Source organism: Notamacropus eugenii, chromosome 3 (genome assembly GCF_028372415.1).
Source record: "Notamacropus eugenii isolate mMacEug1 chromosome 3, mMacEug1.pri_v2, whole genome shotgun sequence".
NCBI classification, from domain to species: Eukaryota; Metazoa; Chordata; class Mammalia; order Diprotodontia; family Macropodidae; genus Notamacropus; species Notamacropus eugenii.
In genome coordinates this window covers 397,747,511-397,764,731 of record NC_092874.1, presented here as the reverse complement: position 1 = coordinate 397,764,731, position 17,221 = coordinate 397,747,511, and the positions used below count along the sequence as shown (strand labels likewise).

At 36.5% G+C, this 17,221-nt stretch overlaps 1 protein-coding gene across 4 annotated transcripts in view; it reads left to right on the top strand.

Moving 5' to 3' along the window:
• LOC140497227 (phospholipid-transporting ATPase ABCA3-like) overlaps positions 1–17,221 on the top strand; it is a 264,641-nt gene that overhangs the window by 76,316 nt on the left and 171,104 nt on the right. For all 4 annotated transcript variants that reach the window (XM_072597913.1, XM_072597914.1, XM_072597912.1 and 1 more), the window contains 2 exons: positions 4,410–4,583; positions 16,412–16,593. In XM_072597913.1, coding sequence (XP_072454014.1) covers positions 4,410–4,583; positions 16,412–16,593 — 356 coding nt within the window. The remainder of the gene's footprint in view (positions 1–4,409; positions 4,584–16,411; positions 16,594–17,221) is intronic.

Below are 17,221 nucleotides of genomic sequence, written 5' to 3'. Positions count from 1 at the left end.
TCCTAAAAGAGGTGAAGCAAGATCTTTATCTGTCTTTTAACAATAAACTTTTATTCATATTTTCTGTTTTTAACATCATTATAATTATCCTCCTCTCCCTCCTAGAGGGCTATCATTTGAAAAATAGTGTTTTTAGGGGGAAAAACTGAAAACAACTGATCAATATCTTTAAAAAAGGCCAAAAATACATGTAATATGGAACACCTGTGTAACATGTAATACCTTCAACCTCCACAAAGGGTTGAGTTTGATGAGGGGGGGGGGGGGGTTCCTCTTCTGTCTCGTCATTTGACTCCTAGATATTTATAATTTTGTTACATTTACTTCTGATTTTTGGTATGTGGCTGTTCTTTCTATTTACAATGTTACAGTTATTGTGCATATTATCTTCATGACTCTGCTTACTTCACTCTATCAGTTAATATAGTTCTTTCCATGCTTCTCTATATTCATCACACGCATCATTTTATACAGCACAATGATATTTAGTTACATTAATATATTTGTTTAGTCATTCCCCATTTGATGGTCATTTATTTTGTTTTCAGTTCTTTGCTATCACAAAAAAATGCTGCTATAAATATTTCGGGGTATATGGGGATTTTATTCTTATTAATGATTTCCTTGGCATTTCAGCCCAGTAATAGAGTCCCTAGTTCAAAAGGTATATACATTTTGGTCAGTGTTTTGCATAATTCTAATTGTTTTCCAAAATGGTAAAAGCAGATTATAGATCAATCCACAATGTTTTAATGCATGCATCATTCTACAACTCTTCCAACATTGGCTATTGCAGCTTTTAGTCATTTGTAGTCATGGGTCCAAGTTCAGCATGATCTTCAAGTAAATTTTTGTCATTGTGAGTCTGTGTCTGGGCCTCTGGGACTCTCATGGTAGTGGTTTGATCCCTGTGCCTGCTCAGATCTCACAGTGTCCTCGGTCAAAGCAGCGGGCAATCTCTCTTTCTTACTTTGGGAAGATTCACCACCAGTACATTAGTGTCTAACTTTTCTCACATTCCCTTCAACATTTGTCATTTACTTTTTCAGTCTTATTAGCCAATCTAATAAGAATGAGGGTAGTACCTCAGAATTGATTTAATTTGCATTTCTCCCATCAGTAGTAAATTAGGATATTTTTTTCCCTATGGCTATAGATATATCACCTGAAAACTGATCATATCTTTTGATCATTTATCAGTTGGGGAATGGCTCTCATTTTTTTTTTTTTTACAAATTTGACTCACTTCTCTATAGTTTGAGAAATTAGGCCTATATCAGAGAAACTTGCTTCAAAATGTTTTTTCACAATTACTATTACTAGCTATATTTCCCTCCATCCTTCCCCCTTCTATTCCCTCTTTCATTTTACCCTCTCCCTCCTCAAAAATGTTTTGCTTTTGACTGTCCCCTCCCCAAATCTGTCCTCCCTATCACACACATCCTGTCTCTTATCCCCTTCCCCTCCTACTTTCCTTTAAGGTAAGGTAGATTTCTATACCCAATTGAGTGTGTATGTAATTCCATCATTAAGCCAGTTTTTATGAGAGTAAGGTTCACTCACTTTGCCTCACCTCCCTCTTCCCCTCTACTGTAAAAGCTTTTTCTTGCCTCTTTTATATGAGATAATTTACCTGTTCTACCTCTCCCTTTCTCTTTCTCCTAGTGCATTCTTCCCACACACCTTAATTTTACTTTTTAGATATGATCCCTTCATATTCAACTCACACCTATGCCCTCTGTCTACATACACTCCTTCTAACTACCCTGATAATGAGAAAGGTCTTATGAGTTACAAATATCATCTTCCCATGTAGGAATGTAAACAATTTAACCTTATTAAGTCCTTTATGATTTTCCTTTCCTCTTTACCTTATTGTCCTTCTCCTGAGTCTTTTGTTTGAGAGTGAAATTTTCTATTCAGCTCTGGTATTCTCATCAAGAATGCTCAAAAGTTCCCTACCTTGTTGAGTGCCCATTTTTGCTCCTGAGGGATTATACTGTTTTTCTGGAAAGATGATTCTTGGTTGCAATCCTAGCCCCTTTGTCCTTCAGAATACCATAGTGCAAGTTCTCCAATCTTTTAATGTAGAAGTTTCTAAATCTTGTATTATTCTGACTGGCTTCACAATACTTGAATTGTTTCTTTCTGTATGCTTGCAATATTTTCTCCCTGACATGGTAAAATTGGGATTTGGCTTTATTATTCTTGGGAGTTTTCATTTTGGAATTTCTTTTTGGAGGTGATCAGTGGATTCTTTAAATGTCTATTTTACCCTCTGGTTCTAGAATATCAGGACAATTTTCCTTGATAATTTCTTGAAAATTGATGTTTAATCTCTTTTTTTGATCACAGTTTTCAGGTAGACCAAGGATTTTTAAATTATCACTCATGGATCTGTTTTCCAGGTCAGCTGTTTTGCCAGTGCGATATTTCACAGTCTTCTATTTTTTCATTGTTTTGGGTTTCTTTTATTCTTTCTTGATTTCTCATAAAAATCATTAATTTCCATTTGCTCCATTATAATTTTTAAAGAATTATTTTTTTCTTTGAAACTTTGGACTTCCTTTTCCATTTGGCCAATTCTGTTTTTTAAAGCATTCTTCTCCTCATTGGCTTTTTGGACCTCTTTTACCGTTTGGCTTAGTCTGTTTTTTATGGTGTTGTTTTCTTCAGTATTTTTTTGTGTGTGTCTCCTTTACTAATCTGTTGACTTGTCTTTCCTGATTTTCTTGCATCACTCCCATTTTTCTTTGCATTTTTTTCTTTACCTCTCTTACTTTCATGGCCTGAAAGCAATTCATATATATTTTTTTTTTTTGGAGTTTTTGGATGTGGGAACTTTAACTTCATTGTCTTCTGAGAGTGTGTTTTGATCTTCCTTGTCATCATAGTAACTTTCTATAGTCAGAATTTTTTTCTGTTGTTTGCTCATTTTCCCAGTCTATTATTTGATTTATATTTTTTTTTGTTAAATTGGGGCTCTGGTAGAGGGTAGAGGGTACACAGTTCCAAACTTCCAGGGTTTTGTGCAGCTGTTTTCAGAAATGTTTCTAAGAACCTGTAAGTTTTCAGTTCTTCCAAAGTGACATGATCTAAGAAGAAATGTTTGCTACTCTCCTGGCCTGTACTCTAGTCTGTGAGCAACCACAAACCCTCTTTTCTACCCTGGAACTGTGAGAAGGGTCCCCCCTCCACTGTGACCACATGCTCTGTTTTGCTAGTTCTCCTTATCACTGTGACTGCCACCTAGGACTGTGACCTGGATTTTAGTATGCAGAAAGAAACAGAGTCCTGTCTCAGTACTAACAAAAAATCCCCTGTAATCTCCTTACTAGTTGCTCAACCCCCTTACTAGCTGTGGGCTGAGAGCTCCATGAACAGTCACTGCCACTGTTGATACAATCATTTCCAAGGCCTGCTTCTGATTTGCTGGTGCCAGGGCTGCACTGGACTGTGCTCCTCTCTCATTCTGGTGTGACAGACCCTTCCTGCTGACCTTCTAAGTTGTCTATGGCATCAGTAGGCTGAGAGGTCTGGAAATCGCCATTGATTCAGTCACCTCTACACCTGTTCTGAGTTTGTTGGGGCCTGGTCTGCACTGGTGCAGCTTGTACTGGACTACACTCTTCTATACTGGGCTATGCACCTCTCTCACCATGATACAACAGATCTTTCTTATCCATCTCCCAAACTGTCTTGAGCTGGAAATTTGTTTCAGTCTAGAATTTATTTAGATTCATTTTTTGAAAGTATTTGGAGGGTTTGGGGGGAGAACTCAGGCAAGTCCCTGCCTTTACTCTACCATGTTGACTCTGCCTCCTATAGTGATTTTTACTCACAGTTTAGTGGCTCATGTTTCTATTTGAGTGTGGCATTGCTACTACATAGTGCTGCTGGGACCCTAAAGGGTGCATACTTCTTTCTTTACAGTTCCTGAGCAAACCTCGGTTTACTCAAGGGGAAGAGAGCTCTGATGAGTTCTCATAAGCAGGTACTTTCTTTGATCATTAATTAATATCAATTAGCCAGTCAGGCAATTAGCTTTCAGAAGGCTAGTGTTGGAATCAGGAAGATGTGGGTTCAAGTATTGCTCTTTGAAATGCTGACTTACACTTAAGTTGCAGATCAGGTGCTGATCTGTATTGGTGGAGAGAATTTCTTCATCAAGAGCTCTCCATATGAATGAAATCAGCTGTCTGGTGAAAAAAAGAAAAAAAATTGGTGCCCCATGAGAGAGGTAATATTATCACTGTATTGTGTCCATATGTGTACTACTGTATTCAGTTCTGTCTGCCATATTGTAGGAAATTTGTAAAACTGCCATATTGTGGCCAAAAATGTTTTCATGTGTCATTTAAGGTTATTGAATGTTGCTTAATTTTATTTTCTTTCTCCAAACTTTTTAGCAAAAATGGCTTCTTCTGTAGGATTTTTGATCTATTTCATATCCTACCTCCCATATGCTTACATCCAAAGTAACTACAAGAATTTGACTCTCAGCAAAAAGCTGTTTTCCTGTCTCCTTTCAAATGTTGCAATGCATTTGGGAATTACACTCCTTATCAAATCTGAAATTAAAGGTAAGCATTATTTTTCCAGTATGATTTAAGTTCTTTGAGCACAAAGACTATTTTTGGTTTTGCTTTTGAATCCTCAATATGAAGGACTTCATGGCATAGTGAAGTGTGAGCTGGCCTCAGAGTTAAGACTAAAATTTAAGACCTTCCTTTGACACATGTAGTTATGTGAACCCTGGATCAGGCAATCAACCTGTCAGTACGTGAAGCAATTCTTCGAGTCATATGGAGAATAGAATTTCTGACTTATGTTGGTAGGAGTTCAGTTTCATCATCTATGGTTTCCTGTATCAGTGCAATCATAGGTCCAGAGTAGATCAAAGGGGAAAACTCAACAAAGAGTAGGCACTTAGCAAATGTTTAATTTGAGTTCAATCCTTTTTGATTTCTTCCTTAACTGATAATGGTTCATAAGCATAAGTGGAAGACTGACAATGATGTCCTAGAGTTTTTAATAAAAATAAGACTAATTCTTAAAGTTTATGAAAATGCTTTGCTTATTTAACTAGAACTGGAAGTTCCTGGCTTTGTATTGTTTTCAAATAAAAATCCTTTTCAGTATTTGAAAGAAATTATGGAGTGTTTTTGGTTAATGCAAAATGAAAATTCTATGATTAAATTTACATTCAGTATAGATTTCTAAGGAAAACTCAGGTGCTTATAATAAATAGCCTGTATTATACCTGTCTTTGAGTGAGCCATGGTGAATTAAAATGTTGATTGAGAATTAACTGTTTTGTATTTGGATTTCTGGGTTGTGGCTTAAAAGATTCAGTGTGCAGTGTAGTAGAAAGAATTCTGGTCTTGGACTCTCAAGACTTGGTTTCATTTCCTGGATATGACACAATGGACAATTCTCTTTACTTCAGTTTCCTTATCTGAAAGTTACAAATAATAATACTGCCTACCTAATAGGCTTGTTTGGGCAAAGCTCTAAAAGTTATGTAAATGTGAACTATTGTTATTTATATTATTATAGATGTGAACTATTATATATTATACATTTATATTGATAATATATATTCATATTAATAATAATGGTTTCTTGGTTAGTGATGTAGTACACTTGACAAAAACTGGCATTTCTGCATATTTGCCTAAAGACTTGTGAATCTGTTCCAAAAGACTAAACTGATAATGAAAATAGAGGGGCAAAACTATTTACAAATATAGTACTGGAAAAGTTGCATCACAGAAAGTGCAAAACAGGGAGAATATCAGAAGAACGGATCACTAATTTGTTGGGAAGCAATATTCAAATGGGAGCCAGCAGGAAAAACTCTGCTAGGCACACACACACGCACGCACACACACACACACACAGTGTTTAATAAAGCTTAAAACATCATTTGCCTCCGTTTCTGCCATTTAACTGCCATCACTACAGAACTAAAAGGCAGTCACACAGGACTGTAAACCATTTGATATTTTTCTCTGATGCATTTTCATGGTCAAAGAATTCACCAGTGGCTAGATTACTTTTGATGAGTTTCTCTGTACTTAGATAGACCAGTCCTTAGAAAACTGACTTGTTCTGTTTCCATGGCCATAATCAAAGCCCTTTCAATAATTTTTGAGTAGCCACTGTCACTTCCTAGCCAACTTCCTTTTCTTTGCCCTTCTGATAGGAATATGTTTTAAGAATTATATAGTCCACTTCATTCTTCCCACTGCTTCATTAGCTTGGATTTCATCTGTGGTACTCTCATTCAAAGTACAATAACTCCTCTTATCCTCATTTTTTCTAGGTAGTTATTTTATTTCCTTCTTTAAAAGGGAGGTTTTGCTAACTAGTTAGTAGTGCTTATTTTCTAGAAATTACCCTTTCAGTCTCTAACATTGAAGAGACAACATCTTTTGCTTCTTAGAGAATTAAAATTCTTCAAGGTCCTTCATTTATTCATGATTTTAAAAAATTATTTTAAATTATTTCTAACACTTTAAAAAATTTTTGAGTTCCAAATTCTCTCCCCCCCCACCAATTGAGAAGGCAAACAATATAATACCCATTATTTGTGTTAGATATTGCAAAACATATATATTGGTCATGTTATGAAAAAGGAAGTAAAAGGAAGGGAAAACAATATGCTTCAATTTGGACTCAGAATTTATCACTTTTGTCTCTGGAAGGAGTCTTTAGGAATTTTCTTGGATTATTGTATTGCTGAGAATAGCTAAGTCATTCAGTTGATAATTATACAATATTGCTGTTACTGTGTATGGGTTTTCCTGGTTCTATTCACTTCAGTTTATATGTATCCCTAGATTTTTCTGAAACCATATCCTTTGTCATTTCTTTTTTGTTTTCGTATTTAAATTTATTTATTTAAGTGTTCAACATTCATTTCCACAAAATTTGGAGTTCCAGATTTTCTCCCCATTTCTCCCCTCCTCCCATCCCAAAACTCTGAGCATTCTAATTACCCCTAACACCAATCTGTCCTCCGTTCTAATATCCCTCTCTTCCCTTATCCCCATCTTCTCTTTTGTCCTGAAACGCAAGATAAATTTCTATACCCCATTACCTGTATTTCTCATTTCCTAGTTGTATGCAAGAACAACACTCAGCAGTTGTTCCTAAAATTTTGAGTTTCAGTTTCTCTTCATCCCTCCTTCCCCACCCATTCCCTTTGGGAAAGCAAACAATTCAATATAGGCCATATCTGTGTAGTTTTGCAAATGACTTCCATAATAGTCATGTTGTGTAAGACTAACTATATTTCCTTCCGTCCTATCCTCACACCCATTTTTTCTGCTCTCTCTTTTGACCCTGTCCCTCCTCAAGAGTGCTGACTTCTAATTTCTCCCTCTTCCCACTGCCCTCCCTTCCATTATCCCCCCACACCATGCTTATCCCTTTCTCCCCCACTTTCCTGTATTGCAAGATAGGTTTTCATATCAAAATGAGTGTGCATTTTATTCCTTCCTTTAGTTGAATGCGAGAAGAGTAAGCTTCATGTTTTTTTTTCACACCTCCCCACTTTTTCCCTCCACTGAAAAGTCTTTTACTTGCCTCTTTTATGAGAGATAATCTGCCCCATTCCATTTCTCCCTTTCTTCTCCCAATATATTTCTCCCTCATTGCTTAATTTCATTATTTTAAGATATGATCCTATCCTATTCAGTTTACCCTGTGCTCTCTGTCTCTCTCTCTATTATGTGTGTGTGTGTATGTGTGTGTGTGTGTGTGTGTGTGTGTGTGTGTGTGTGTGTGTAATCCCACCAACTACCCAGATACTGAAAAAAAGTTTCAAGAGTTACAAATATTGTCTTTCCATGTAGGAATGTAAACACTTCAACTTTAGTAAATCCCTTATGATTTCTCTTTGCTGTTTACCTTTTCATGCTTCTCTTCATTCTTGTGTTTGGAAGTCAAATTTTCTTTTCAGCTCTGGTCTTTTCATCAAGAATGCTTGAAAGTCCTCAATTTCATTGAAAGACCATTTTTCCCCCTGAAGTATTATACTCAGTTTTGCTGGGTAGGTGATTCTTGCTTTTAGTCCTAGTTCCTTTGACTTCTGGAATATCATATTCCATGCCCTTTGATCCCTTAATGTAGAAGCTGCTAGATCTTGTGTTATCCTGATTGTATTGCCACAATGCTTGAATTGTTTCTTTCTAGCTGCTTGTAATATTTTCTCCTTGACCAGGGGACTCTGGAATTTGGCCACAATGTTCATAGGAGTTTCTCTTTCTGGATCTCTTTCAGGAGCTGATTGGTGGATTCTTTCAACATTTATTTTGCCCTCTGGTTCTAGAACATCAGGGCAGTTTCCCTTGATAATTTCATGAAAGATGATGTCTAGGGTCTTTTTTTGATCAAGGCTTTCATGTAGTCTCATAATTTTTAAATTGTCTCTCCTGGATCTATTTTCCAGGTCAGTTGTTTTTCCAATGAGATATTTCACATTATCTTCCAGTTTTTCATTCTTTTGGTTTTGTTTTGTGATTTCTTGGTTTCTCACAAAGTCATTAGCCTCCATCTGTTCCATTCTAATTTTGAAAGAACTATTTTTGGGGGGCGGAGCCAAGATGGCAGACTAGAAAGACACACTTACATAGGGTCTCCCCACACAGCCCACAAAATACCTGTAGAGAAGGACTCTCAACAAATTCTGGAGCAGCAGAAGTGAAGAACAACAGAGTGGAGGAGATTTCCAGGCCACAGTGACCTGAAAGGCCCACAGAAACATTGGTTGCACCTGACACGGAGCAGAGCACGGAGCCTAGCCCAGCCTTGTCTTCGTGGCCCAGCGCTATGAAACTCTGGGAGGAGGACACTTTGGGGGTGGAATCTCCAGTTGCAGCAGCGGGTCCACAGATCCCTCAACCCACAGGTGCCAAAGGTCAGTGAAGGGGGTTTATCAGCTGGCCATTAAGGGAGAAGGGCCTTCCCATAGCTCCAGCAGCAGGCAGCAGCCACAAAGGGTGCACAGCAGCCCTTACAGACCGCTCCTTGTTGAAGTGTAAAAACCCCTGGGGGAACTGAAGAGCTGAGTCTTACCTCAGCCTTGGGTGGAGGCCCTGGGGGAGCTGGTCTTTGCCTCACACTGAATGGTGGCCCTGCCCATCCAGCTTATCTGAAAATCAGCCCCCAGTGCTGACTTGGCAGAACTGGAGGCCAGGTGATTGTGCAGAGGTAATTACTAAGATTCTGGACATAAAAATCTCTCTCTGCATCCAGATTAGTACATGCTTGATTGTGCATGGAGGAAGTGAGATCTCACAGATTCCCAGAGTATACCCTACTCTTGTCAAAGGACCCAAAAGTCAAGTAACTGGTTGGGAGAAGGGCCAAAAAAGGGAAAAAAATAAGACCATAGAAGATTACTTTTTTTGGTGAACAGATATCTCCTCCCATCCTTTCAGATGAGGAAGAACAATGCTTACCATCAGAGAAAGACATAGAACTCAAGGCTTCTGTATCCCAAATATCCAAAATAAATATTCAGTGGGCTCAGGCCATTGAAGAGCTCAAAAAGGATTTTGAAAATCAAGTTAGAGAGGTGGAGGAAAAACTGGGAAGAGAAATGAGAGAGATGAAAGAAAAGTATAAGAAGCAGGTCAACACCTTGCTAAAGGAGACCCCCAAAAATACTGAAGAAAATAACATCCTTGTAAAATAGGCTAACTCAATTGGCAAAAGAGGTTCAAAAAGCCAATGAGGAGAAGAACGCTTTAAAGAGCAGAATTAGCCAAATGGAAAAGGAGGTTCAAAAGTTCACTGAAGAAAATAGTTCTTTCAAAATTAGAATGGAACAGATGGAGGCTAATGACTTTGTGAGAAACCAAGAAATCACAAAACAAAACCAAAAGAATGAAAAACTGGAAGATAATGTGAAATATCTCATTGGAAAAACAACTGACCTGGAAAATAGATCCAGGAGAGACAATTTAAAAATTATGAGACTACATGAAAGCCTTGATCAAAAAAAGACCCTAGACATCATCTTTCATGAAATTATCAAGGGAAACTGCCCTGATGTTCTAGAACCAGAGGGCAAAATAAATGTTGAAAGAATCCACCAATCAGCTCCTGAAAGAGATCCAGAAAGAGAAACTCCTATGAACATTGTGGCCAAATTCCAGAGTCCCCTGGTCAAGGAGAAAATATTACAAGCAGCTAGAAAGAAACAATTCAAGCATTGTGGCAATACAATCAGGATAACACAAGATCTAGCAGCTTCTACATTAAGGGATCAAAGGGCATGGAATATGATATTCCAGAAGTCAAAGGAACTAGGACTAAAAGCAAGAATCACCTACCCAGCAAAACTGAGTATAATACTTCAGGGGGAAAAATGGTCTTTCAATGAAATTGAGGACTTTCAAGCATTCTTGATGAAAAGACCAGAGCTGAAAAGAAAATTTGACTTCCAAACACAAGAATGAAGAGAAGCATGAAAAGGTAAACAGCAAAGAGAAATCATAAGGGATTTACTAAAGTTGAAGTGTTTACATTCCTACATGGAAAGACAATATTTGTAACTCTTGAAACTTTTTTTCAGTATCTGGGTAGTTGGTGGGATTACACACACACACACACACACACACACACACACACACACACACACACATACACACACACACATAATAGAGAGAGAGACAGAGAGCACAGGGTAAACTGAATAGGATAGGATCATATCTTAAAATAATGAAATTAAGCAATGAGGGAGAAATATATTGGGAGAAGAAAGGGAGAAATGGAATGGGGCAGATTATCTCTCATAAAAGAGGCAAGTAAAAGACTTTTCAGTGGAGGGAAAAAGTGGGGAGGTGTGAAAAAAAAACATGAAGCTTACTCTTCTCGCATTCAACTAAAGGAAGGAATAAAATGCACACTCATTTTGGTATGAAAACCTATCTTACAATACAGGAAAGTGGGGGAGAAAGGGATAAGCATGGTGTGGGGGGATAATGGAAGGGAGGGCAGTGGGAAGAGGGAGAAATTAGAAGTCAGCACTCTTGAGGAGGGACAGGGTCAAAAGAGAGAGCAGAAAAAATGGGTGTGAGGATAGGACGGAAGGAAATATAGTTAGTCTTACACAACATGACTATTATGGAAATCATTTGCAAAACTACGCAGATATGGCCTATGTTGAATTGCTTGCCTTCCCAAATTAGATGAGTGGGGAGGGAGGGAGGAAGAGAATTTGGAAATCAAAGTTTTAGGAACAACTGCTGAGTGTTGTTCTTGCATACAACTAGGAAATGAGAAATACAGGTAATGGGGTATAGAAAGTTATCTTGCCCTACAGGGCAAAAGAGAAGATGGGGGAAAAGGAAGGGAGGGATGTTAGAAGACAGGACAGATTGGTAATTAGAATGCTCGATGTTTTAGGGGGAGGGGAGAAATGGGGAGAAAATTTGGAACCCAAAATTTTGTGGAAATGAATGTTGAAAACTTAAATAAATATATTTAAATTAAAAAAATTATCTCTGAGAAACAACTGCTCTAGAATAGAGATCAAAAAGAGATAATTCAAGTCAGCTCATTGAACTTCTTGAAAACTATGATCAAAAAGAAAAAACCTAGACATAATTTTAAAATAAATTATCAAAAAACTCTCCCCTGATACTGTAGAACCAGAGGGTAAAATAGAAATGGAAAGAATTCACTGATCACCTCCTGAAAGAGATCCCAAAAGGACAACTCCTAGGAATATTACTGCCCAATTCTAGACCTTACAGGTCAAGGAGAAAATATTGCAAGCACCAGAAAGAAACAATTAAAATATCATGGAGCCATAGTCAAAATATCACAAGATTTAGCAGCTTTTACATTAAAGAATCAGAGGACTTCAAATATGATATTCTGAAAAACAGAGGAGCTAGGTTTATAATCAAGAATCACCTACCCAGAAAAACTGAGCATAACCCTTTTCAGGGGGAGGGAAAGTGTTTTAAAGTTCTTTTATGCTTCCTCTCCCTCCCTTCTTCCCCTTGATTAGGCTACAATTAAGTGCGGACCTATTTCTGTATGGATATAGGTATTGATATATGCATACACATATACATATACATATATAAACATAAATATATACAACTGTAGACATATACTTTTCCTAACAAATCCTACTCCTGATCTTTGGTTTTGTGTTTGTGCATATCTCTTGTTTGCTATCCCTTCTGACTCCTCTTCTTTACTTCTATCTGCTACCTTGCCCCTTCTATTACTTAGCCCAACCCCTCTAATGATCCCTCCCTTATTCTCCCATTCCTATAAATCTAAACATCCTTCAATAGCCCCCTGTAACTATTCCCTCAAACCCCTAGAGATCCTTCCCTTGTCCTCCAGTTCCCATGGATCTAAACACCCTTCTTTACCCCCCCTTTAAACTATTCAGGGGAAAAATTGGTATTCAATGAAATAGAGATCTTTTAAGCATTCCTGATGAAAAGACCAGAGCCTAATAGATAATTTGAGTATGAAAATTTCAAATTCAAGACTCAAGAGAAGTGTAGAAAGGTAAACAGGAAAGAGAAAGCATAAGATTTTTAATAAGTTTAAACTGTCTACATTTTCTTCATGGGAAGATGATACTTATAAATCCTAAGAATCTGATAATTATTAAGGCAGTTAAGAGTATACATAAACAGAGGGCATGGATTTGAATATGACAGGATCATATCTAAAAATAAAATTAAGGGGTGAGAAAGAGGAATGCACTGGGAGAAGGGAAGGGGAAGAGGTAGAATGGGGTAAATTATCTCACATAAAAGAAGAGTGAAAGATGTTTTGCAGCAGACAGAAAGATGGGGTAGATGGCGGGCAGTGCTTGAAACTTAATCTCATTTAAATTTATTTTTTATTTTATGTATTTTATTAATTTATTACCACGAGGTAATATCATACATACATATGTTACCTTTGAGAAAGTAGGAGAGGAGGGGGACAAAAGAATGGTGGGGAGCTGATAGAAGGGAGACCTGACTGGGGAAAGCAGTAGTCAGAAGCATAACACTTTATAGGATGGGCATGGTGACAGGAAAGGATAGCATAAATGGAGGGGGAAAATAAGCTGGAGAGAAATACACTATCTGTCATCATAACTGTGAAAAAAACTTTACAGCAAATTTCTCTGAGAAATTCCTCTTTTCTCAAGTGAATAGATAGCTGTAAGATTTATAAAAATAAACCCTTCCCCAATTGACAAATGGTTAAAAGATATGATCAGGCAGTTTTTAGATAAAGTAATCAAAGCTATCTATAGTCATATAGAAAAATGCTCTAAATCTCTATTGATTAGAGAAATGCAAATTTAACAACTCTAAGAAGTTAAGGAGGTAATAGAATTTTAGAAAAGTTAATTATTATGAAATTGTGATAAAAGATAATTATGATAAGCCTTTGGAGAAAATTTAATGGAAATAGAAAAGAAAATACCTTTTTCTCAGTGGTACATGGAAGGTGCAAAAAAATTGACCATGGATAAGAGCATAAAATCTGCACAACTAAGTACAGAAAAGGAGAACTACTAAACTCATCCTTTACAAACCATCAAATTATGTTCAATAAAGTGTGTGGAAACAGATGAAAAATTAATTGGAAACTAAGTTATCTAATCCTTAAAAAAAGTGGGTCAAAAAACAAATATTAGAAACAATAAATGACTTCATTAAAGAGAATAAAGAAAACAATGAGATAAAAGAGCAACATTTATGGGATGCAGCCAAAGTAATACTTTGGGGAAAATTTGTATATTTAAATGCTTACATCTGTAAAATAAAGAAAGAGCAAATCAATGAATTTGGGGCATGCAATGGAAAAAAATGATAAGGAACAAATTAAAAACACCAAATTGGAAATCCTAAAAAGCAAAAGAGATTAATAAAATTGAAACAAAGAAAATCATTGAATAAATAAAAATTCAACTAATAAATAAAATGTGGGAACTGGTTTTATTAAAAACCAATGAAATAGGATGTGAGGGTAATCTGGCCTCCCATTGATTACCAGGGTTAATTTGGGTGGTCCAGCTAACTATGTGGGTGTTACTTTCCTAAACTGCTCCATGTGCATCCCTTCTGAAGCTGCATGCTCAAACAAAGAAAATAATCTTCTCCAGTATAGACATATTGTTCTTTGGTCAAAGGTATATGAGTAGCTGTGTTCCCCTGCTACAACATACTCCCAAGGTCCATTCGTAGGAGAATGTAGAGTAATCAAGTATCCAAGACTTCAGACACATTCAAATGATGTGCTGCATGTGGCAGTCTACTTTCCTTTAAAAGAAACAAACAAACAAACAAAAATATGAAGTAGTCAAACCATTGGTTAATTTGATTAAAAAAAGAAAAGATGCTAAATTAGCAGTATCAAAAACAAAAAGGGCAAATTCACCATCAATGCAGAGCAATTATGAGGAGCTATTATGCCTAACTGTATGCTAATAAATCTAATAACCTTAAGTGATATGGATACATATTTACAAAATATAAATTGCCTAAATTAACAGAAAAGGAAATAAAGTATTAAATAATCCTATTTTAGAAAAAGACATTGAGGTGGAGTCAAGATAGCAGAGTAAAAGCAAGGACTTCCCTGAGCTCTCTGACAAAGCCCTCCAAATACCTGTAAAAAATGACTCTAAACAAATTCTAGAGCTACAAACCCCACAAAATGACAGAGTGAAACAAATCCCCAGCCCAAGACAACCTGTAAAATTCACAGGAAGAGTATTTCATACTGGGCAGGGAGTACAGCACAGTCCCAGCATGGGCTACACTGACACAGATAGACTAGAGCAAGCCTCAGGGGACTGTATCTTTGATCGTTGTGATGATTTCCAGACTTCTCAACCCAAGAACACCAAAAAGGTCAATGGAAAAGCTATGTGAGACCTGGATGAAAGAGGAGGGTTCAGTCTGACTGGGTCCAACCCCAGCCCCAGGGTAGTGAGGATGGTGGTGGTGACCAGCAGTAGCAGCAGCAGCAGCAGAGGCTGCTTCTAGAGCTCTTGGCCCATAGATAATGGAGGATAGAGCAAATTCAAAAGTAAATTTGACCTTTTTATTTTTGATACTGGTAATTTAGTTTTCTTTCTTTCTTTTAATCAATTTACCAATGGTTTGACTACAAGATCCCTGAAGCCTGAGACAGTACCCCAATCCCCACCACCACTGGAAGCAAAGTCCTACCTTGACAAAGAGTTAGAAAGTCAATTATTTGGCTGGGAAGATGAGTAAACATTATCAAAGAACTCAGACTATAGAATCTTATTTTGGTGACAAGATCAGGGCATACAACCAGAGGAGGACAGCAAAGTTAAAGCTCCTACATCAAGAGCCTCCAAGAGGAATATGAATCAGTCACAGGTCATGGAAGAGCTCAAAAAGGATTTTGAAAATCAAGTAAGAGAAGTAGAGGAAAAAATTGGGGAGAGAAATGACATGAAATCATGAAAATCATGAATAAATAAAATCATGAAAAACAAGTCAACATTTTGCTAAAGGAGACCCAAAAAATAATGCCTTAAAAATAGAATAGCCCAAATGGCAAAAGAAGTCCAAAAAGCGCATGAGAAGAATACCTTAAAAAACAGAATTGGCCAAATGGAAAAGGAGGCCTGAAAGCTCACTGAAGAAGATAATTCCTTCAAAATTAGAATGGAGCAAATGGAAACTAATGACTTTATGAGAAATCAAGAAATTACAATGATCTAAGATATTTCCAAAAGACCTATGATTAAAAATGTTATCTATCTCCAGGGAAAGAACTGATGGAAACTGAATGCAGATGAAAGTATACTTTAAAAAAAAAAAACTTTATTTTTTTGTTTTATTTTTCTGGTCTGTATCTTTTTTAAAAAAGACATAGTTAATTGGGAAATATATTTTGAATGACTTCACATGTATAATCTGTATGAAATTTTTTATCTTCTCAAAGTGGGGGGAAGAGGGAGAGAGAATTTGGAGCTCAAAAATTTTAAAAATTTTGAAAATTGCTTTTACATGTAATTGCAAAAAATTTTAAGTGATTACAGAGGGTGTTTGGCTTTCAGTATTTGAACATGTCATATAAATATTAGTTGTATTTGAAGATAAGCTACTCTCTTAAAATGAAATCTCCTTGAAAAATGCCTACATAATATTATTGTATTACAATTTAGTTTTTAAAAACATTTAATTTAAAAGCTTATTTAAAACTTCTCTCACCTAAGGAGATAAACTCTCATCACAAATTGAAAGACATGGGAAAGAGGAAATTTTCAAGAAATGCAGATTTCCTCCTTCTCAATACTGTCTAATGTCTGAGTTCTGTAGAGGTAACTGATGTATTTTTAGCTTGGTATGAATAGTGACTTAATGTTTTCTTTCTTATGTTTCAGGGACTGGACTTCATTGGAAAGAACTTAGGCAACCAGTTACCACTGAAGATGATTTATCCTTTGGTTATATATTGGGAATGCTGTTGTTTGACTCTTTCATCTATGCCTTGGTGATCTGGTATATGGAATCTGTTTTTCCAGGGGAATATGGAATCCCCCAACCCTGGAATTTTTTCTTGATGGTGAGTTCTGAAGTTTTGTTGTTAAGGTCTTTACAGCACTTTTGGGGGTTAGTTGTTTGTGAAAGAGTGACTGTTCCAACTCCTCTCTAAGTTGTCTTGTTTCCAAAGCTTGTAATTATTAGGAAGCAAGTATCCATGGCTGAAACAATGGCATGAACCCCCTCCTAGTTCTTTCTCACAATTCACCTAGATTATCTAGAACAATAGTTGTTGATGTACATGTCTTCTCCATGGAAAAATTTAAGTTCTTTAAGCTTAATGTTGTATTATTTATCTTTGTATGCCCCATATCTAGCACATTGTCTAGCACATAGTAGATGTGTAGCAAGTGTCATTTCAACAAATTGTTTAATGGCTATAGCAAACTAAGGTAGAGTGAATCTTCTTTCTTCTTTCTCTGTCTCTCCCTTTCATACCATATTTTGTTTATTGACCTCATCTTGAGATTATTTCATTTTAACTACTGCTTCTGTATAAGTCATGTATTTTTTTACATTCCAATTTTAATTTTGAGTTACACTTACTCTCCTTTCTTCCTGCTTCTTCCCCTCCCCACTTACAAGACAAGTAATATGATGTCAATTATACATTCTATATCTTATTAAATTTTTCCATATTAGTCATGTTA